Source organism: Schistocerca gregaria, chromosome 8, assembly GCF_023897955.1.
Source record: "Schistocerca gregaria isolate iqSchGreg1 chromosome 8, iqSchGreg1.2, whole genome shotgun sequence".
NCBI lineage: Eukaryota > Metazoa > Arthropoda > Insecta > Orthoptera > Acrididae > Schistocerca > Schistocerca gregaria.
Genome location: NC_064927.1, coordinates 400,101,697 through 400,125,880, shown reverse-complemented (window position 1 = coordinate 400,125,880; position 24,184 = coordinate 400,101,697). Strand labels below are relative to the sequence as shown.

At 43.5% G+C, this 24,184-nt stretch overlaps 1 protein-coding gene across 2 annotated transcripts in view; it reads left to right on the top strand.

Annotated features, from left to right (window-relative positions):
• The window catches only part of LOC126285309 (UDP-glycosyltransferase UGT5-like), a 116,169-nt gene that overhangs the window by 43,224 nt on the left and 48,761 nt on the right, over positions 1-24,184 (top strand). For both annotated transcript variants that reach the window (XM_049984605.1, XM_049984606.1), the window contains exon 3: positions 7,909-8,489. In XM_049984605.1, the coding sequence (XP_049840562.1) occupies positions 7,909-8,489 (581 nt within the window). The remainder of the gene's footprint in view (positions 1-7,908; positions 8,490-24,184) is intronic.

The window sequence follows — 24,184 nt, the reverse complement described above, 5'->3', positions numbered from 1 at the left end:
GAAATCATGTACTATTTTGTTATTTTAATCACCTCAGTTCTTCCGTATCCCACTTTTTTATTGATATTTTCTGAAGAATCTCTTAAACTTTGGCCTATTCTTCATCACTACTAAATTGATATCTAAATCTATATTTGCTCTTGGGTACACCTTACAGTCCAGTATCTGGATTCGCAAGCTCTGTCTGACCATGATGTAATCTAACTGAAATCTTCGGGTGTCTGCTGGTACTTTCCAAGTGTACTTTCTCCTTTTGTAATTGTTGAACAGAGTATTCGCTATTACTAGCCAAAATTTATTATAAAATGAAACTAGTCTTTCTCCTCTCTGATTGCAAATACCAAGCCCATGTTCTCCCGTAAATCATTCTCCTACTCATTCCCCTACATTCCAGGCACCTATGGCTGTTAGATTTTCATCTCCTTTAACGTAATGTGTTACCCGATCAATATCCACATCTACATTCTCTATTTCTTCATCTTCAGCTTCCGACGTCGGACGTATAGATGAACTATCATTGTCAGTGATGATCTGCTGTCGATTGTGATGAGAACAACCCTATCCCTTAACTGTTTGCAGGTAGCTCACTCTCTGCCCTACCTTCCTGTTCATAACGAATCCTACTCCCGTTATACCATTTCTGCTGCTGCTGATATTACTCGTGTGACCAGAAATCCTTGTCATCAAATTCACTCCACTATCCCCCGCAATATCTACATTGAGCCTTAGCATTTCCCTTTTCAGATTTTCTAGCTTCCCTACTGACATTCAACGCTCCGACTCGTAAAACTTTATCTTTTTTTTGGTTACTCAATATTTTTCTTATGGTCACCTCGCCCTTGGCAGTCCCCTACCAGAGAATGGAATGGACGACAATTCCGGAATCTTTTCCCAACGAAGATATCATTACGTAATTTTTTCAATTACAAGCCACTTGTCCTGTAGTTAGACATTATGTGCCTACTTATTATGTGCCTACCCCCAGGAACCATGGACCTTGCCGTTGGTGGGGAGGCTTGCGTGTCTCAGCGATACCGATGGCCGTACCGTAGGTGCAACCACAACGGAGGGGTATCTGTTAAGAGGCCAGACAAATGTGTGGTTGCTGAAGAGGGGCAGCAGCCTTTTCAGTAGTTGCAGGGGCCACATTCTGGACGATTGACTGATCTGGCCTTGCAACACTAACCAAAACGGCCTTGCTGTGACGGTACTTCGAACGGCTGAAAGCAAGGGGAAACTACAGCCGTAATTTTTCCCGAGGGCATGCAGCTTTACTGTATGGTAAAATGATGATGGCGTCCTCTTGGGTAAAATATTCCGGAGGTAAAATAGTCCCTCATTCGGATTTCCGGGCAGGGACTACTCAAGAGGATGTCGTTATCAGGAGAAAGAAAACTGGCGTTCTACGGATCGGAGCGTGGAATGTCAGATCCCTTAATCGGGCAGGTAGGTTAGAAAATTTAAAAAGGGAATTGGATAGGTTGAAGTTAGATATAGTGGGATTTAGTGAAGTTCGGTGGCAGGAGGAACAAAACTTTTGGTCAGGTGAATACAGGGTTACATATACAAAATCAGATAGGGGTAATGCAGGAGTAGGTTTAAAAATGAATAAAACAATAGGAGTGAGGGTAAGTTACTATAAACAGAATACAGAACACATTATTGTGGCCAAGATGGGCTACAGTACTACAAGTTTATATGCCAACTAGCTCTGCAGAAAATGAAGAAATTGATGAAATGTATGACGAGATAAGAGAAATTATTTAGGTAGTGAAGGGAGACGAAAATTTAATAGTCATGGGTGACTGGAATTCGAGAGTAGGAAAAGGGAGAGAAGCAAACATAGTGGCTGAATATGGATTGGAGGACAGAAATGAAAGAGGAAGCCGTATGGTAGAATTTTTCACAGAGCATAACTTAATTATAGCTAACACTTGGTTCAAGAATCATAAAAGAAGGTTGTATACATGGTAGAATCCTGGGGATACTAGAAGGTATCAGATTTAGGAACCAGGTTTTAAATTGTAAGACATTTCGAGGGGCAGATGTGGATTCTGACCACAATCTATTGGTTATGAACTGTAGATTAAAACTGAAGAAACTGAAAAAAGGTGGGAATTTAAGGAAATGGGACCTGGATAATACAGAGTTTCAGGGAGAGCATAAGGGAACAATTGACAGGAATGGGGGAAAGAAATACAATAGAAGAAGAATGGGTAGCTCTGAGGGATGAAATAGTGAAGGCAGCAGAGGATCTAGTAGGCAAAAACACGAGGATCAAGTAGGTAAAGAGACGAGGGCTAGTAGAAATCCTTGGGTAACAGAAGAAATATTGAATTTAATTGATGAAAGGAGAAAATATAAAAACGCAGTAAATGAAGCAGGCAAAAAGGAATACAAACGTCTCAAAAATGAGATCGACAGGAAGTGCAAAATGGATAAGCAGGGATGGCTAGAGGACAAATGTAAGGATGCAGAGGCTTATCTCACTAGGGGTAAGATAGATACATCCTACACGAAAATTAAAGAGACCTTTGGAGAAAGAAAGCCACTTGTATGAATATCAAGAGCTCAGATGGAAACCCAGTTCTAAGCAAAGAGGGGAAAGCAGAGAGGTGGAAGGAATGTATAGATGGTCTATACAAGGGCGATGTACTTGAGGACAATGTTATGGAAATGGAAGAGGATGTAAATGGAGAAGAAGATGAAATGGGAGATACGATACTGCGTGAAGAGTTTGACAGAGCACTGAAAGATCTGAGTCGAAACAAGGCCCCGGAAGTAGACAACATTCCATTAGAACTACTGACGGCCTTGGGAGAGCCAGTCCTGACAAACTCTACCATCTGGTGAGCAAGATGTATGAGACAGGCGAAATACCCTCAGACTTCAAGAAGAATATAATAATTCCAATGCCAAAGAAAGCAGGTGTTGACACATGTGAAAATTACCGAACTATCAGTTTAATAAGTCACAGCTGCAAAATACTAACGCGAATTCTTTACAGACGAATGGAAAAAATAATAGAAGCCGACCTCGGGGAAGATCAGTTTGGATTCCGCAGAAATGTTGGAACACGTGAGGCAATACTGACTCTACGACTTATCTTAGAAAATAGATTAAGGAAAGGCAAACCTACGTTTCTAGCATTTGTAGACTTAGAGAAAGCTTTCACCAATGTTGACAGGAATACTCTCTTTCAAATTCTAAAGGTGGCAGGGATAAAATACAGGGAGCGAAAGGCTATTTACAATTTGTGCAGAAACAAGATGGCAGTTATAAGAGCCGAGGGGCATGAAAGGGAAGCAGTGGTTGGGAAGGGAGTGAGACAGGTTTGTAGCCTCTCCCCGATGTTATTCAATCTGTATATTGAGCAAGCAGTAAAGGAAACAATAGAAAAATTCGGAGTAGGTATTAAAGTCCACGGAGAAGAAATAAAAACTTTGAGGTTCGCCGATGACATTGTAATTCTGTGAGAGACAACAAAGGACTTGGAAGAGCTGTTGAACGGAATGGACAGTGTCTTGAAAGGAGGATATAAGATGAACATCAACAAAAGCAAGACGAGGATAATGGAATGCAGTCGAATTAAGTTGGGTGATGCTGAGGGAATTAGATTAGGAAATGAGACACTTAAAGTAGTAAAGGAGTTTTGCTATTTGGGGAGCAAAATAACTGACGATGGTCGAAGTAGAGAGTATATAAAATGTAGATGGCAACGACCAGAAAATCGTTTCTGAAGAAGAGGAATTTGTTAACACCGAGTATAGATTTAAGTGTCACGAAGTCGTTTCTGAAAGTATTTGTATAGAGTGTAGCAATGTATGGAAGTGAAACATGGACAATAAATAGTTTGGACAAGAAGAGAATAGAAGCTTTCGAAATGTGGTGCTACAGAAGAATGCTGAAGATTAGATGGGTAGGTATGGAATAGAATTGGGGAGAAGAGGAATTTGTGGCACAACTTGACAAGAAGAAGGGATCGGTTGGTAGGACATGTTCTGAGGCATCAAGGGATTACAAATTTAGCATTGGAGGGCAGCGTGGAGGGTAAAAATCGTAGAGGGAGACCAAGAGATGAATACACTAAGCAGATTCAGAAGGATGTAGGTTGCAGTAAGTACGGGGAGATGAAGATGCTTGCACAGCATAAAGTAGCATGGAGAGCTGCATCAAACCAATCTCAGGGCTGAAGACAACAACAACAACAGATCATTACTCTTCATTTAGGTGGCGGGATGGTGGTGGGGGGGGGGGGGAGGGAGGGTTGCCAATCGGCGACCGTGGATGCTTTCATTACTAACCAAGGACGCTATTGCTGGACCATGGGATACAATAAAGAACAGACAAAGACAGTTTCCTGTCACATAACAATGTAGTTAAGTACATTCTAATTTTAGATTAGTGCCATACGAGATCACATTTGGTAAACTCATCAAGTCAGACTAAAGTTTTTTTTCGACCAGAAGAGTGTAATAAGAATTATCTGTAGTGTTAACTGAGAAACATCCAGCAGAGACGTATTCGAGGGACTAGAGATACTAACTATTCTTTCTTCATATTGAAAACGTCAACAAGCGATCAGTTCGGAGAGGTATCGTACAAGACCACAAAAAAAAAAAAAAAAAAAAAAAAACATGTCACCTAGAAAAGATAAACCGATTTTATTTAACAAGTTGTGCAAACCATTGTTATGATTTTAATACACGAAATTACATACATTAAATAAATGTAATTATTTATAACAACCCAAGACAATGAGCAATAAACATTTAGTATTTCATATTTGGTCAGCATTTATGAGATTTCAAATCGTGACATTGCGGTGAGCTTCACCTCACTGTGGTGGTTCTGTATTAGTATAAATTCAATAAAGCACAGTATGAATTCAAGTACTTCTGTAACAAACAGAAAAGCATTACAATTAACAAATGTTCCATAGTAATACATCAAGCATCAACAAAACTTTTAGTTAACACTCGTAAGCACACCAGATCACAAAAGGCAATGAGCATCTGTGAAACATAACGTACAAGTAAATCGGAGGAATGTTATCTGAACTCATATAAATAGGTAGCGATCGTATTATTACAGAGAAGAAATCTGGAACAAAGAGCCAATCATGGAATAAGGCAGAAACCAAATCTCAGCCAAAAGACAATTTAGCTATGTGCACTATGTGATCAAAACCATTCGGACACCTGGCTGAAAATGACTTACAAGTTCGTGGCGTCCTCAATCGGTAATGCTGAATTCAATATAGTGTTGGCCCACCCTTAGTCTTGATGACAGCTTCCAATCTCGCAGGCAAACGTTCTATCAGGTGCTGGAAGGTTTCTTGGGAAATGCCAGCCCATTCTTCACGGAGTGCGGCACTGAGGAGAGGTATCGATGTCGGTCGGTGAGGCTTGGCACGAAGTCGGCGTTCGGAAACATCCCAAAGGTGTTCTATATGATTCAGGTCAGGTCTCTGTGCAGGCCAGTCTATTGCGAGGATGTTATTGTAGTGCAACCAATCCGCCACAGGCAGTACATTACGAACAGTTGCTCGATTGCGTTGAAGGATACAATCGCCGTCCCCGAACTGCTCTTCAGCAGTGGGAAGCAAGAAGGTGCTTAAAACGTCAATGTAGGCCTGTGCTGTGATAGTGCCACGCAAAACAACAAGGGGTGCAAGCCCTCTCCATGAAAAACACGACCACACCATAACACCACCGCCTCCGAATTTTGCTGTTGGCACTACACATGCTGACAGATTGCGTTCACCGGGCATTCGCCATACCCACACCCTGCCATCGGATCGCCACATTGTGTACCGTCATTCGTCACTCCAGACAACGTTTTCCCACACTTCAGTCGTCCAGTGTTTGTCGTTTGGCATTATACCGGCATGATGTGTGGCTTATGAACAGCTGCTCGACCTTGAAATCCAAGCTTTCTCACCTCCCGCCAAACTGTGATAGTACTTGCAGTGGATCCTGATGCAGTTTGAAATTCCTGTATGATGGTGAGGATAGATGTCTGCCTATTACACATTACATACCTTTTCACCTGTCGGCGGTCTGTCAGTCAACAGACGAAGTCGGCCTTTACGCTTTTGTGCTGTACGTGTCCCTTCACGCTTCCACTTCACTATCACATCGAAAACAGTGGACCTAGGGATGTTTAGGAGTGTGAAAATATCGTGTACAGACGTACGACACAAGTAACACCCAGTCCCCTGACCACATTCGAAGTCCGTGAGTTCGGCAGAACGTTCCATTCTGCTCTCTCACGATGTCTAATGACTAGTGAGGTCGCTGATATAGAGTACCTGGCGGTAGGTGGCACCTAATATGAAAAAGTATGTTTTTGGGGGTGTCCGAGTACTTTTGATCACATATTGTTTGTACCTTGATTTTAAGTTACGATAATTGAGACTAGTTCTGTGAAAGAATGCAAAAATAAAATTTAAACAACTACGCTCGCATATGTTAACTTGAAATAACAGATAGCGGATCTCAACTTATTTTAATAGTGAGTACAAAATAAATCACACACACAGCCAGAACAGACAATAATCATAAAGTAACAATAGGGCTCAAGCCTGACAAACCGGAACTAGACAACCCGCCTATAATAACTGTGGCATAAGCAAGTTGGAACCGGTAAACTCTTTAAAGAAACTACAGCACAGCGCATAGCCCCTAATAACTATTCATACCATCTACACACTAAGATGCTCTCTAAATAAATCCAATAAACACCGACGGCTACTTCTCACTAATTCCGCCTTGCACGTGAATTCTGTAGACACAAATAGCAGACAAGTCGTCTTCCACTAAATCCGGGCGACGTGCTTCTGAAGCATCTAAGATGGTAAAATAGAGAATCATACAACTGCAAAAAATCACATTCAACTTGAGCAAATGCTAAAAGTATCCACGTGCTACAGTACTGGCAGCACTGGTCTTTGAGAGGTGATCTTACTGTTGTCGGCAGTAAATGACTTAGATCGAGTTCTTGCGCAGTGCCATTAAGTCAGTGTGATGGCTCACGCTCCTGGCGGGATGCGAAGGAAGAGTTTCCTTACCAATACAGGCAAAAGGATTATACCATCTTTCGAGTTCATATCGAAGAACTGCGTGTGTCACATATACTTATTTCTTAATCAGATTCGTTGTAAATAAAATCTCTTTTTCAGACTATCAGCTCTGTTCCTGAAATCGAAACCAGGAATAAGAAATTTAAAGACACTTATTTTCTTGTATAGCTTTCCTCGGTATATGTGAACACACGTTTACTTTAACTTACCAGCAACTATAAAAAGTTAAGTAACATATCAATAATGTTCAGTTTAAGAGGAGCCTAAAGGATTAATTTGCGGCCAGCTCCTGCTGGCCCATTGGAAATGACCCAGTTGATATGTATACACTTTTAAAAATATTAAGTAATATGTTACATAAAATCTGATTTCAGAATATCTTCAGTTTTGTAATTTCGTCAGTGCAAACAAGTGCTGTAAACTCTTTCTTCTGTTTAATAATGCATTGGTTCCATAGCTCAAGAATTATGATTTAAACCAAAGTGTAGTATTCATTTACATGTTTTGTGACAGATTTCTTATTACGCCTTAAATGAAGATATGTTTAAAATATTTTGGTCTATTCTATATGGATGAAAACCATACCCTTCAGTATCCGTGCAACGCTCATCTTTTTCAAAAATGTATTATTTATTGTTGTATAATGGCATGTTCTACATTACTGAGTATCTCCTCAGTATGTATACAGTTCAAAGAAGGATGTCCGATCTATAGTATAAAATCATCCTGTATTTACCTTCCAAAATAATACCTGTGACGTATCTGATCATCGACTTATTCAAGCAACAGAGATGAAGGATTTATTTTGTCTCCTTTATTTTCAGATACGTCGGGCTTATTTGATCTCGGAAAGACAAACGATTTTCAAATGTTCGTTGAGCTGGTCAACTACGGAGTAAACTCGTGCGAGGTCTACCTTCAAGATGAAAACTTTAAGCGGCTGCTCAACTCTGGTGACAAGTTCGACGTCATGATCATGGAAGAATTCTTCTGCGAGTGCTTCCTGCCCCTGGCACACAAATTCGATATTCCCGTCATAGGATTCACCACGTTCGCGCCGAGTGCGTGGCAAGGTGACATTGTCGGAAATCCAAGTCCATATTCTTACGTACCTGACACGTTTCTTACTTACACCGACCACATGACTTTCTTCGAGAGATTGCACAACACCTTGTACGTATTGTTTTGTAAGGTGATCCGCGAGATGTACATGATGCCCAGGCAGGAAGCCCTGGTGCAGAAGTACTTGCCCGATCTGAAGATGCCGAGTCTATTCGAGATGGAAAAGAGGACTTCCATGGTGCTCACCAACAGTCACTTTAGTCTGTTCTACCCGAAACCGCTTCTACCTGCCATGGTCGAAGTTGGGGGGATGCATATCAGTCCACCAAAAAAGTTGCCACAGGTGAGTCCTCTTTTTATATGATCTGAAAGTGCTCTGTCTACAAAATTTGGTGATAAGCCCAAAACAGTATGACACCCGCCTAATAGATTGTAGATCCATCTATGGAACGCAGTTCAGCTGCTATTCTGCGTATCATGGATTCGATAACCGTAGTCTGCTTATAAATAATGTATCTTTCCCCTTATTTTGTCTCTGTTGCCTTCATGATTTAAGACTGTAGCCCAGTCAACATAGTGAAAGGCTTTCTCTAAACCAACAAATGCTATTAATGTACGTCCGCGTTCCTTCAGCCTATCTTCTAAGATAAGTTGTAGGGTCAATGTTGCCTCGCATTTTTCTATATTCCTCCAGAATTACAACTGATTCTCGAGTTTGGCTTTTATCAGCATTTACGCGGTTCTGTAATTAATTCACGTCAGTGTTTTGCAGACACGACGTATAAAAATAATGATTTCATAATGTTTACCCCTGTCAGCACTTGCCTTCTTTGGAATAGGAATTACTACATTCTTCCTGTAGTCGCGGGGTATTTTGCCTTCTTGCGACCCAGAATGGTATTTCGGGCGAATGTGAAATATTTTCAAAGTTCTCCCTGGGGACGCCAGCGGCAGAGTTGAAGCCAAGGCCGGCTAGTACACAATACCCAGATCGGAACGGCAACAAGGAAGAGCACCCGGTATCACATGTAGTAAGGGCACATCAGCGACTTAGTTGCACAAGCCATCCAAACTAGAGGACCGAGGTAACGATGCAGCAGAGTGGCTTCACGGAGAAGGGAGCATAGCATCATACCCTTGACCATGGACAGTGAAGTAACAGCAAAAGTGGCTTTACAGCTCACGGATTCTGCACAAATAACTGAACTTAAAGTTTGAAGAGAGGAGTTGGGACAACACGTCGCGGTACACAGTGCTATGAGGTTCAGAAAACTAGGATACTTTCAGTCATTCATGCCACACGATAACGTCATTGACACAGACCAAGTGCTATAAGTAGTCTACCTTCCAAAGCCCAGTTCTCAGTACATAGCTAACTAATCCCAAGATGGGACCTGCGACGCTCCATCTGTAGTCCACCTAGACGACTCTGGTCTACGAGCAGCTGGTCAGCCTGGAGGACTTGGGTGCCAAGAGCTGCTGCCACCTCTTCGTCACCTTCACTGATGAGACGACTCCTACCACCAGGCTGGCCTATAATGCCTTGGGAGTACCGTAGCTGCCACCCCCCGACAACTGTCTAAGCCGACACCAGTGTCGCTGACTGTTCTCTCCTTGTGATACTGTGATCTGGCTCTTCACAACTATGGCCACCTGGTGAAGAGAAGTTATGCGCCTTCCCAGCACATGACCACAAAGAGCACAGTGATAACATGCTAGCCTTGTTGCTGGCCACTGGGAAACACGGGCAGTGCCAGGAGTGTATCAGGTCAGTAGCTTCTAGTGACGTAGCTACCTGGTGCATGTCTAACCCTGTCGCCGTGGCGGCCGACATTGCCAGATGTGGAGGCATCAGCACGAACCGGCGTGGCTAGTATCCTTTTGCTCGTACGGCTGCGGGAGCCGCGAAAGAAGACATCTGTGTATTCAATAATTGTGTATTCTTCCGGTGAGCGACGTAGCTTCACCACTGCACTCCACGCCATCCCGGCAGTTGTAGAGGCCACATCTCTGGTTCCCATTAGCCTGCTTGATATTTCTTACACAATGTGGAATAGCTTTTCAAGCCAGGCTCTCCCAAGGATCTGAAAAATACTGATGTAATGTCATGTGCCCCAGAGGACTCGTTTCCACTTGGGTGTTTCAGAGCTCTGTCAAATTCTTCTCGCAGTATTTAATCCCGTGTAGCATCTACATTTACTTCCTCTTCTTTTTCTGTAATATTGTTTTCAAGTTTGTTTCTCTTTTATAGACCCTCTACACAGATTAGAGATTAGATTAGATTAGATTAATACTTGTTCCATAGATCATGGATACGACACTTCGTAATGATGTGGAACGTGTCAGGTTAATAAAAGATGTCTGTACAAGAAATTACATTACACAAAATATTGCATGACACTAATGATTAAGTTTTTTTTTTTAACTTAGTTTATATCTAAAAATTCAGCCAATGAGTAGAAGGAGTTGTCATCTAGAAATTCTTTTAATTTATTTTTAAATGTTAGTTGGCTATCTGTCAGGCTTTTGATGCTGTTTGGTAGGCGCCCAAAGACTTTTGTGGCAGCATAATTTACCCCTTTCTGTGCCAAAGTCAGATTTAACCCTGCATAGTGAAGATCATCCTTTCTCCTGGTGTTATAGGTATGCACACTGCTATTACTTTTGAATTGGGTTGGATTATTATCAACAAATTTCATAAGGGAATATATATACTGTGAGGTTACTGTGAGGATCCCTAGATCCTTAAATAGATGTCTGCAGGATGACCGTGGGTGGGCTCCAGCAATTATTCTGATTACACGTTTTTGTGCAATGAATACTTTTCTACTCAACGATGAATTACCCCAGAATATGATGCCATAAGAAAGCAGTGAATGAAAGTAGGCATAGTAAGCTAATTTACTGAGATTCTTATCACCAAAATTTGCAATAACCCTAATAGCATATGTAGCTGAACTCAGACGTTTCAGCAGACCATCAATGTGTTGCTTCCAGTTTAACCTCTCATCAATGGACACACCTAAAAATTTTGAAAATTCTACCTTAGCTACAGACTTCTGTTCAAATTCTATATTTATTACTGGAGTTATGCCATTTACTGTACGGAACTGTATATACTGTGTTTTATCAAAATTTAAAGAGAGTCCGTTTGCTGAGAACCACTTAATAATTTTGTGAGAAACATCATTTACAATTACATCACTTAGTTCTTGTTTTTTGGATGTTATTACTATACTTGTATCATCAGCAAAAAGCACTAACTTTGCATCTTCATCAATGTGGAATGGTAAGTCATTAATGTATATCAAGAACAATAAAGGACCTAAGACCGAACCCTGTGGGACCCCGTGCTTGATAGCACCCCAGTTTGAGGAATCAGCTGTTCTTTTAACATTACACGAACCACTTATTCCTTCCACGTTTCAGCTTTCCTTATCCTTGTTTATTACTGACTTAACACCTGAGCTTCTGATGTTCGTATAGCTGCTTCTTGTCTCTCCAAAGGGCTCTTTTCCTCATTCGCTGATCTGTCTCGCATAATCGCACTTATTTCTAGTCTTGCATTTCTCGTCTAGTCATTCCTACTCTGGCGGTTTGTGCTTTCTGTCAATCTCGTTAGACGACTGTAATCCCTTTCACCTGCTTCATTTGCTGCGTTTTTAAATTGTCTCGTTTCCTCAGTTAGAGTTAGTGCCAAGTGCGTTATCCAAGAATTTGTACTGGACCTTCGCTTTTTAGCTATTTGAGTTTCCACTGCCTCCAGTACTTTAAATAACAAAAGTACTCTTTCGCCTCATATTGTGTTATTTCAGTCAATCATTGCCCAGTGCTCCCGTTCAAACTATTAACAACCTCTGGTTATTTACACTTATCCAAGTCATTTCTTATTTCCCTACCTTCCTGCAATTTCCTCAGTTTCAGCGAGGAGTTCATTACCAGTAAATTACGGTCACAGTCTACATCTGACTCTGAAAGCGTTTTCCAGTCTAAAATTTGGTTTCAATATCTTTGTGTTATCAATGTCTAATCTGTGTGAACCATTCTCCACACCTCACCCACATACGCAGCACCTCTTTACGATTTATAAACCAAGTATTACCAGTGGTTAAATGGTGCTTGGTGAAAAATTATGCCAGTTGGCTTCGGCTTTCAGTCCACATCCTCAAAATATTTTTGCTCTTGATCCACCGCCTATTATTGTACTCCTCTCCTAAATTACAATTAAAGTTCCTTCTCTCTTATTATTTGCATAACTTATTTTATCTCGTTTATTTTCTTTCTATCTCTTCCTCATCTGCAGAGCTGGTGGGCATCTAAAATTGTAGTAATGTGGTGGGCTTTGGCTTTATATCTATCTTTTTTTACTATAAAGAGTTCACTATGATATTCATGGTGGATTACCCACGAATTACTTTCTTGTTCATTATTAATCCTACTTCTGCAGCATACCTATTTGATTTTCTACTGATAAGCCAGTACTGTGCTCTCCAGAGGTCCTTTTTTCCAGCCACCACACTCATATCCACCACTTTATCTAACTTTAACCTATTCATCTCCCATTCCGAATTATGTAACCTACCTACCTACCACATTATGGGTTCTACAGTTGCATGCTCTGACTCTTTGAACAAAAGTTTTGTTTCCCTTGGCGGCAACAACTTCCTGAATAGTTCCCGCTCAAAGGTCAGAATGGAAGACTATACTAGCTCCAAAATATTTTACTCATGAGGATGACATCGCCATTAAGATACAGTGCCACATACTGGCTGTAGCTTCCCCTTGCTGTTAGCCATTTGAGGAGCTATCAGAGCAAGGTCTTGTCGGCTAATATTATGAGGCCAGATCAGTCAATTATCGAGACCAGTGCCCCTGCAGCTACTGAAGACTGCTGCTGCTATTCAAGAAACACACGTCTTTCTATCCTCTTCAGAGATTTCCCTCCAATGAGATTGCACATATGGTAAGGCTATCTACATCTCAGTACTATATTCTACAGTCAGAGTACAGCTCATCCAAGTCTCACTATTGTCTGTTCAAGTCAGGGAACTGAGGTCTCAGTACAGTCAACTAAGGCCTGGAGTGTCCATAAAAGGCTCAGTACTCGCCACCAAAGACTCAACATTGTCCACCCAAAACCTCATCATTGTCCACCAAAGTTTCAGTACTTACTGTCTACCAAGTCACAGTATTGTCCATCAGACTCTCAGTACTGTCCACCAAAGTCTCAGTTCTGTACACCAAAGACTCAGTGCGGTCCACCAAAGTCTCAGTTCTGTCCACCAAAGTCTCAGTTCTGTCCACCAAAGTCTCAGTTCTGTCCACCAAAGTCTCAGTGCTGTCCACCATAACCTCAGTTCTGTCCACAAAAGTCTCACATCTCTCCACCAAAGACTCAGTTCTGTCCACGAAAGTCTCACATCTGTCCACCAAAGTCTCACATCTGTCCACCAAAGTCTCACATCTGTCCACCAAAGTCTCACATCTGTCCACCAAAGTCTAAGTACTGTACACCAAAGTCTAAGTACTGTCCACCAAAGTCTCAGTACTGTCCACCAAAGTCTCAGTACTGTCCACCAAAGTCTCAGTACTGCCCACCAGAGTCTCAGTACCGCCCACCAAAGTCTCAGTACTGCCCACCAGAGTCTCAGTACTGTCTACCAGAGTCTCAGTACTGTGCACCAGTTTCAGTACTGCCCACTAGAGTCTCAGTACTGTCCACCAGAGTCTCAGTACTGCCCACCAGAGTCTCAGTGCTGTCCACAAGAGTCTCAGTACTGTCCACCAGAGTCCCAGTACTGTCCACCAGAGTCCCAGTACTGTCCACCAGAGTCCCAGTACTGTCCACCAGAGTCCCAGTACTGTCCACTAGAGTCCCAGTACTGTCCACCAGAGTCCCAGTACTGTCCACCAGAGTCCCAGTTCTGTCCACCAGAGTCCCAGTTCTGTCCACCAGAGTCCCAGTTCTGTCCACCAGAGTCCCAGTACTGTCCACCAGAGTCCCAGTACTGTCCACCAGAGCCCCAGTACTGTCCACCAGAGTCCCAGTACTGTCCACCAGAGTCCCAGTACTGCCACCAGAGTCCCAGTACTGTCCACCAGAGTCCCAGTACTGTCCACCAGAGTCCCAGTACTGTCCACCAGAGTCCCAGTACTGCCACCAGAGTCCCAGTACTGTCCACCAGAGTCCCAGTACTGTCCACCAGAGTCCCAGTACTGTCCACCAGAGTCCCAGTACTGTCCACCAGAGTCCCAGTTCTGTCCACCAGAGTCCCAGTTCTGTCCACCAGAGTCCCAGTTCTGTCCACCAGAGTCCCAGTACTGTCCACCAGAGTCCCAGTACTGTCCACCAGAGTCCCAGTACTGTCCACCAGAGTCTCAGTGCTGTCCACAAGAGTCTCAGTACTGTCCACCAGAGTCCCAGTACTGTCCACCAGAGTCCCAGTACTGTCCACCAGAGTCCCAGTACTGTCCACCAGAGTCCCAGTTCTGTCCACCAGAGTCCCAGTTCTGTCCACCAGAGTCCCAGTACTGTCCACCAGAGTCCCAGTACTGTCCACCAGAGTCCCAGTACTGTCCACCAGAGTCCCAGTACTGTTCACCAGAGTCTCAGTACTGTCCACCAGAGTCTCAGTACTGTCCACCAAAGTCTCAGTACTGCCCACCAGAGTCTCAGTACCGCCCACCAAAGTCTCAGTACTGCCCACCAGAGTCTCAGTACTGTCTACCAGAGTCTCAGTACTGTGCACCAGTTTCAGTACTGCCCACTAGAGTCTCAGTACTGTCCACCAGAGTCTCAGTACTGCCCACCAGAGTCTCAGTGCTGTCCACAAGAGTCTCAGTACTGTCCACCAGAGTCCCAGTACTGTCCACCAGAGTCCCAGTACTGTCCACCAGAGTCCCAGTACTGTCCACCAGAGTCCCAGTACTGTCCACCAGAGTCCCAGTACTGTCCACCAGAGTCCCAGTACTGTCCACCAGAGTCCCAGTTCTGTCCACCAGAGTCCCAGTTCTGTCCACCAGAGTCCCAGTTCTGTCCACCAGAGTCCCAGTACTGTCCACCAGAGTCCCAGTACTGTCCACCAGAGCCCCAGTACTGTCCACCAGAGTCCCAGTACTGTCCACCAGAGTCCCAGTACTGCCACCAGAGTCCCAGTTCTGTCCACCAGAGTCCCAGTACTGTCCACCAGAGTCCCAGTACTGTCCACCAGAGTCCCAGTACTGTCCACCAGAGTCCCAGTACTGTCCACCAGAGTCCCAGTACTGTCCACCAGAGTCCCAGTACTGTCCACCAGAGTCCCAGTACTGTCCACCAGAGTCTCAGTACTGCCCACCAGAGTCTCAGTGCTGTCCACAAGAGTCTCAGTACTGTCCACCAGAGTCCCAGTACTGTCCACCAGAGTCCCAGTACTGTCCACCAGAGTCCCAGTACTGTCCACCAGAGTCCCAGTTCTGTCCACCAGAGTCCCAGTTCTGTCCACCAGAGTCCCAGTTCTGTCCACCAGAGTCCCAGTACTGTTCACCAGAGTCCCAGTACTGTCCACCAGAGTCTCAGTACTGTTCACCAGAGTCTCAGTACTGTCCACCAGAGTCTCAGTACTGTCCACCAGAGTCTCAGTACTGTCCCCCAGAGTCTCAGTACTGTCCACCAGAGTCCCAGTACTGTCCACCAGAGTCCCAGTACTGTCCACCAGAGTCTCAGGACTGCCCACCAGAAACTCAGTACTGCCCACCAGAGTCCCAGTACTGTCCACCAGAGTCCCAGTACTGTCCACCAGAGTCCCAGTACTGTCCACCAGAGTCTCAGTACTGTCCACCAGAGTCCCAGTACTGTCCACAAGAGACTCAGTGCTGTCCACAAGAGTCTCAGTACTGTCCACAAGAGTCTCAGTACTGTCCACCAGAGTCTCAGTACTTAGATTAGATTAGATTAGATTAATACTTGTTCCATAGATCATGAATACGACACTTCGTAATGATGTGGAATGTGTCAGGTTAACAAAAGATGTCTGTACAAGAAATTACATTACACAAAATATTGCATGACACTAATGATTAAGTTTTTTTTTTTTAACTTAGTTTATATCTAAAAATTCAGCCAATGAGTAGAAGGAGTTGTCATCTAGAAATTCTTTTAATTTATTTTTAAATGTTAGTTGGCTATCTGTCAGGCTTTTGATGCTGTTTGGTAGGTGCCCAAAGACTTTTGTGCCAGCATAATTTACCCTTTTCTGTGCCAAAGTCAGATTTAACCCTGCATAGTGAAGATCATCCTTTCTCCTGGTGTTATAGGTATGCACACTGCTATTACTTTTGAATTGGGTTGGATTATTATCAACAAATTTCATAAGGGAATATATATACTGTGAGGTTACTGTGAGGATCCCTAGATCCTTAAATAGATGTCTGCAGGATGACCGTGGGTGGGCTCCAGCAATTATTCTGATTACACGTTTTTGTGCAATGAATACTTTTCTACTCAACGATGAATTACCCCAGAATATGATGCCATACGAAAGCAGTGAATGAAAGTAGGCATAGTAAGCTAATTTACTGAGATTCTTATCACCAAAATTTGCAATAACCCTAATAGCATACGTAGCTGAACTCAGACGTTTCAGCAGACCATCAATGTGTTGCTTCCAGTTTAACCTCTCATCAATGGACACACCTAAAAATTTTGAAAATTCTACCTTAGCTACAGACTTCTGTTCAAATTCTATATTTATTACTGGAGTTGTGCCATTTACTGTACGGAACTGTATATACTGTGTTTTATCAAAATTTAAAGAGAGTCCGTTTGCTGAGAACCACTTAATAATTTTGTGAGAAACATCATTTACAATTACATCACTTAGTTCTTGTTTTTTGGATGTTATTACTATACTTGTATCATCAGCAAAAAGAACTAACTTTGCATCTTCATCAATGTGGAATGGTAAGTCATTAATGTATATCAAGAACAGTAAAGGACCTAAGACCAACCCTGTGGGACCCCGTGCTTGATAGCACCCCAGTTTGAGGAATCAGCTGTTTTAACATTACACGAACCACTTATTTCAACTTTCTGCATTCTTCCAGTTAAGTATGAATTAAACCATTTGTGCACTGCCCCACTCAAACCATAATGATTTAGCTTATCTAAAAGAATTCCATGATTTACACAATCAAAGGCCTTTGAGAGATCACAAAAAATACCAATGGGTGATGTCCGGTTATTCAGAGCATTTAATATTTGATGAGTGAAAGCATATATATCATTTTCTGTTGAAAAGCCTTTCTGAAAACCAAACTGACATTTTGTTAGTACTTTATTTTTACAAATATGGGAGGCTACTCTTGAATACATTACTTTCTCAAAAATTTTTGATAGAGCTGTCAGAAGAGAGATTGGGCGGTAGTTGTTGACATCCGACATATCCCCCTTTTTATGCAATGGTTTTACAATGGCATATTTCAGTCTATCAGGGAAAACACCCTGCTCCAAAGAGCTATTACATACGTGGCTGAGAATTCTACTTATCTGTGGGGAACAAGCTTTAAGTACTTTGCTGGAAATGCCATCAATTCCGTAAGAGCTTTTACTTTTCAGTGAGTTTATTATTTTACTGATTTCAGAGGGAGAGGTTGGTGGAATTACAGCTGTTTCAAACTGTGCAGGTATGGCCTCTTCTATTAATAGCCTTGCCTCTTCTAGTGAAGATCTAGATCCTATTTTCTCCACAACATTTAAAAAATGATTATTCAAAATATTTTCAATTTCTGATTGTTTGTTAGTGCACTTGTCATTCAGTTTTATTGCACTAAAGTCTTCCTGTGCTCTTGGTTGCCCTGTTTCCCTTTCAATAACATTCCAAATTGCTTTAATTTTATTATCAGAGTTACTGATCTCAGACATGATACACATGCTTCTGGACTTTTTAATAACTTTTCTTAGTACCGCACAATAGTTTTTATAATATTGAACAATTTCGGGGTCAGTACTCCATCTTGCTGTTAGATAGAGTTCTCTTTTGCGGTTGCAAGATATTCTTATTCCTTTAGTTAGCCAAGGTTTTTTATATGTTTTCTTGGAATTATGTTTAACTATTTTCTTGGGAAAACAATTTTCAAATACCCTTAAAAATGTATTGTGAAATAAGTTATATTTCAAGTTTGCATCGGCTTCCTTATACACTTCATCCCAGTCTAGCTGCTGTAGGCTTTCCCTAAAGTTTGCAATATTTATATTGTTAATTGAACGCACTGCTTTGAAAGTCTGATTTATTATACTGCATGGAGCTATGTCATGTACTGTAACAACTGTCCACCAGGGTCCCAGTACTGTCCACCAGAGTCCCAGTACTGTCCAGCAGAGTCCCAGTACTGTCCACCAGAGTCCCAGTACTGTCCACCAGAGTCCCAGTACTGTCCACCAGAGTCCCAGTACTGTCCACCAGAGTCCCAGTACTGTCCACCAGAGTCCCAGTACTGTCCACCAGAGTCCCAGTACTGTCCACCAGAGTCCCAGTACTGTCCACCAGAGTCCCAGTACTGCCCTCCAGAGTCTCAGTACTGCCCACCAGAGTCTCATTACTGCCCACCAGAGTCTCATTACTGCCCACCAGAGTCCCAGTACTGCCCACCAGAGTCTCATTACTGACCACCAGAGTCTGATTACTGCCCACCAGAGTCTCATTACTGCCCACCAGAGTCACAGTACTGCCCACCAGAGTCACAGTACTGCCCACCAGAGTCTCAGTACTGCCCACCAGAGTCTCAATACTGCCACCCAGAGTCTGAATACTGCCCACCAGAGTCTCAATACTGCCCACCAGAGTCTCAATACTGCCCACCAGAGTCTCAGTACTGTCCACCAGAGTCCCAGTACTGTCCACCAGAGTCCCAGTACTGTCCACCAGAGTCCCAGTACTGTCCACCAGAGACCTAGTACTGTCCACCAGAGTCCCAGTACTGTCCACCAGAGTCCCAGTACTGTCCACCAGAGTCCCAGTACTGTCCACCAGAGTCCCAGTACTGTCCACCAGAGTCCCAGTACTGTCCACCAGAGTCTCAGGACTGCCCACCAGAAACTCAGTACTGCCCACCAGAGTCTCAGTACTGTCCACCAGAGTCCCAGTACTGTCCACCAGAGACCTAGTACTGTCCACCAGGGTCCCAGTACTATCCACCAGAGTCCCAGTACTGTCCACCAGAGTCCCAGTACTGTCCACCAGAGTCCCAGTACTGTCCACCAGAGTCCCAGTACTGTCCACCAGAGTCCCAGTACTGTCCACCAGAGTCCCAGTACTGTCCACCAGAGTCCCAGTACTGTCCACCAGAGACCTAGTACTGTCCACCAGAGTCCCAGTACTGTCCACCAGAGTCCCAGTACTGTCCACCAGAGTCTCAGTACTGTCCACCAGAGTCTCAGTACTGCCCACCAGAGACCTAGTACTGTCCACCAGAGTCCCAGTACTGTCCACCAGAGTCTCAGGACTGCCCACCAGAAACTCAGTACTGCCCACCAGAGTCTCAGTACTGTCCACCAGAGTCCCAGTACTGTCCACCAGAGACCTAGTACTGTCCACCAGAGTCCCAGTACTGTCCTCCAGAGTCCCAGTACTGTCCACCAGAGTCCCAGTGCTGTCCACCAGAGTCCCAGTACTGTCCACCAGAGTCCCAGTACTGTCCACCAGAGTCCCAGTACTGTCCACCAGAGTCCCAGTGTGCCCTCCAGAGTCTCAGTACTGTCCACCAGAGTCTCAGTACTGTCCACCAGTGTCTCACTACTGTCCACCAGAGTCTCACTACTGTCCACCAGAGTCTCACTACTGTCCACCAGAGTCTCATTACTGTTCACCAGAAACTCAGTACTGCCCACCAGAGTCTCAGTACTGTCCACCAGAGTCCCAGTACTGTCCACCAGAGACCTAGTACTGTCCACCAGGGTCCCAGTACTATCCACCAGAGTCCCAGTACTGTCCACCAGAGTCTCAGTACTGCCCACCAAAGTCTCAGTTTTGCCCACCAAAGTCTCAGTTTTGCCCACCAGAGTCTCAATACTGCCCACCAGAGTCTCAGTACTGCCCACCAGTCTCAGTACTGCCCACCAGTCGCAGTACTGCCCACCAGAGTCTCAGTACTGTCAACCAGAGTGTCAGTACTGTCCACCAGAGTCTCAGTACTGTCCACCAGAGTCTCAGTACTGGTCACCAGAGTCTCAGTACTGTCCCCCAGAGTCTCAGTACTGTCCACCAGAGTCTCAGTACTGTCCCCTAGAGTCTCAGTACTGTCCACCAGAGTCTCAGTACTGTCCACCAGAGTCTCAGTACTGTCCACCAGAGTCTTAGTACTGTCCACCAGTGTCTCACTACTACTCACCAGAGTCTCAGTACAGCCCAACACAGTCTTTGTAATGCCCACCAGAGTCTCAGTACTGCCCACCAGAGTCTCAGTACTGCCCACCAGTGTCTCAGTACTGCCCACCAGAGTCTCAGTACTGCCCACCAGAGTGTCAATACTGCCCACCAGAGTCTCAGTACTGCCCACCAGAGTCTCAGTACTACCCACCAGAGTCTCAGTACTGCCCACCAGAGTCTCAGGACTGCCCACCAGAGTCTCAGTACTGCCCACCAGAGTCTCAGTACTGCCCACCAGAGTCTCAGTGCTGTCCACAAGAGTCTCAGTGCTGTCCACAAGAGTCTCAGTGCTGTCCACAAGAGTCTCAGTACTGTCCACCAGAGTCCCAGTACTGTCCACCAGAGTCCCAGTACTGTCCACCAGAGTTCCAGTACTGTCCACCAGAGTCCCAGTACTGTCCACCAGAGTCCCAGTACAGTTCACCAGAGTCTCAGTACTGTCCACCAGAGTCTCAGTACTGTCCACCAGAGTCTCAGTACTGTCCCCCAGAGTCTCAGTACTGTCCACCAGAGTCTCAGTACTGTCCACCAGAGTCTCAGTACTGTCCACCAGAGTCTCAGTACTGACCACCAGTGTCTCACTACTACTCACCAGAGTCTCAGTACTGCCCAACAGAGTCTTTGTAATGCCCACCAGAGTCTCAGTACTGCCCACCAGAGTCTCAGTACTGCCCACCAGAGTCTCAGTACTGCCCACCAGAGTCTCAGTACTGCCCACCAGAGTCTCAGTACTGCCCACCAGAGTCTCAGTACTGCCCACCAGAGTCTCAGTACTGCCCACCAGAGTGTCAATACTGCCCACCAGAGTCTCAGTACTGCCCACCAGAGTCTCACTACTACCCACCAGAGTCTCACTACTACCCACCAGAGTCTCACTAATACGCACCAGAGTCTCAGTGCTGTCCACCAAAGTCCCAGTACTGTCCACCAGAATCCCAGTACTGTCCACAAGAGTCTCAGTACTGTCCACAAGAGTCGCAGTACTGTCCACCAGAGTCTCAATGCTGTCCACAAGAGTCTCAGTACTGCCCGCCAGTCTCAGTACTGCCCACCAGAGTCTCAGTATTCCCCGCCAAAGTCTCATTACTGTCGACTAAAGTCTCAGTACTAACAAAAGGTTTCATTTCTCTACATCTGGGTCTCGGAACTGTCCATCTTGGTGTCAGAACTGTCCATCTTGGTCTCAGAACTGTCCATCTGGGTCTCAGAGCTGTCCATCTCGGTCTTAGTATTTTCCATCTAGTTCCTAGAACTCCCTGTCTAAGTCCCACTGCTGTCTGTCTATCTCAGAGTACTGTCAACCTACATTTCAGTAATTTTCCTATGTCCCAGTTTTTCCATTTAAGTCTGTCCACCTGCGTATCAGTAAGTTTCATCTAGTTCCCAGTACTGTCTATCAAAATCTCACTAATATCCATGCAGGCGAGAGTCCTACCCATCTTTGTCATTACTGTCTGTCTTGCCCATCTAAGTTTCAATAGGTCCTCCTACATCTCAATAATATCCATCACGTTTCCAGTACCGTCCACCGTGGTAAAAGATGTGTTTTTTTCAGAGGAAGCTTACTTATGTTGATATGACTTGGCCATGTTTATATTTAAAAGAAAGGGTCACAGGATTGCTCATTTCCTTTATTTTCGGATTCGTTTGCTACAGGTCCAATACCGCGTGAACCCTTCCACAATTTCTCTCATTGAACACTAAAACAGTCATATATTCTTTTAAATTGTATAACGGATGACGCTAGTGTTTCTCTGCAAACATGTAGCAATGATTCATGCGTCAAGGAAATAAAATTTAACAGCTACTGTTGTGTACCTCTCCCAGAAATTTGGCTGAGAAGCCTTTCTAAGATTTGAATTTTCTGTCGTTGAATGGTGATCGAATTGGGAGCATAAGGACAGGCAGCATAGGGTGAGATCACACTAGAGATTACGCATAAAAAGGTGGCTATTTTTGCTATGTCTGTATCTTGACAATTGCACAAAACGATTCAAATATTCCACTAAAATAACGTTTATTAAAATCGGTGCCTTAACATACATGGGCGTGGCAAGAAGTGTTCTTTCTCTGATGCATAAGGAGAAACAGCTCACAAGCAGACTAGAATACCGATTACGTGGGTTTCCAGAAAATGAGTACTTCTGCATCACAGTTCATCTAATCAATCACACTTTCGAATCTACAGGAATTCCTAATCATACACGACACGGTCAGAGACCAAAACGTCAGGTGCGTGCGGGTCACAGTTTAATAGTTGTCCCAAGTCTCCCATAAAAAACAATGTTAAATTCAGTAAATTCCAACTTTCAAAAATTCCTATTTAGGGCTTCGTTTCACTCGAAATCATTTGTACTATTGAAGGTAGCTATTCACTACTGGAGGCCTTTGACTTTCCTGCATATGATTGCACACTCATACAAAGAGATGGTCAATCACGAATATGCATTACATTTCGTGAAGTCACCACACAAATGAGGATTCTTCTCTCCACAGACCTCTGAGTTTCTGAATGGAGATAATCTGTATTGGCATTGAACAGACTTGACTGCACTTGGCAGTGTGCTCACACAAAGGACCGATTCAATACACAAAAGAAATACTTTTAAAACCACGATAAACTCAACATAAAACATATACAAACGTTACAGGTAAATCGTTGAAGGCGATTGAACTAATGTACTCTTAGGATCTTTCACAAGTTTACAGGATTTATACAAAAGCACAAGAGTCTATCACTCACAGACTATAAAACTAATTGAAATCAGAAGACTACAGAAAACTCCATTAGTCATTGGTTTTTACTGCGCAAAATGACGTGCATTAATTAGCAATTTAACAGAATACAAATGCTATTAATGAACGTGTTGAAGACACATGGTCACTCTTCACAAGAAAAAAAGCACAGTTACGAATTCATTCATCGCACTTGGATTTTACTGAAATAATTGCGAAATCCGAACCAAACTATTCCCCACCACATGACTGAAATAAATGAACTTGTTCCCTAGTCATATTTACCAAAAAGAATCTTTGAGGCTGTCTCAAGTTCTGTTTCGAGGAACAAGCATACTTGCGGTTCAGAGGCGGGACCAAAAGCGTCTGTAAAGTTGGCCTTGCTGCGGCGTCCTACGGTATTTTCATATTGGTGGTTGGGGGTAAGCTTTTGCTTCCCGAGTTTAGGCAACTGTACAAACAAAATAGTGGTAAACTCTGAACAGAGAGAAAGCAGCATTATTGATTATCTGCGATAGCGCCCAAGGAAGTTTGATACAACTATGAATCTTTCTAACAACCATTGACTATAGTACACACACGCGAATTTTAAACACTTAAACTATGCCAAAAATGTATCAAATCACAAAATTTTTAAATCTTTGAATAATTTGCAGTTCATTTACGTAGTAAAACTGTTGCAGATGTAGTTCTTACACAAGTGATTAACAGGGGAAAGAAAATAAAGGCAATATACCAGTATGTTCTTGTGTTTAAGACGAGTTCCATCCATTTGGACTTTAATTTGGTGACATGACATATTTTATAACAATTCCTGAAGCTCAGCTCTTATGATAATTTTTCAATACTGCATATTTTGCTAACACTGAAACAATTTCATTTTATCCCCTGTTGTTGCCAC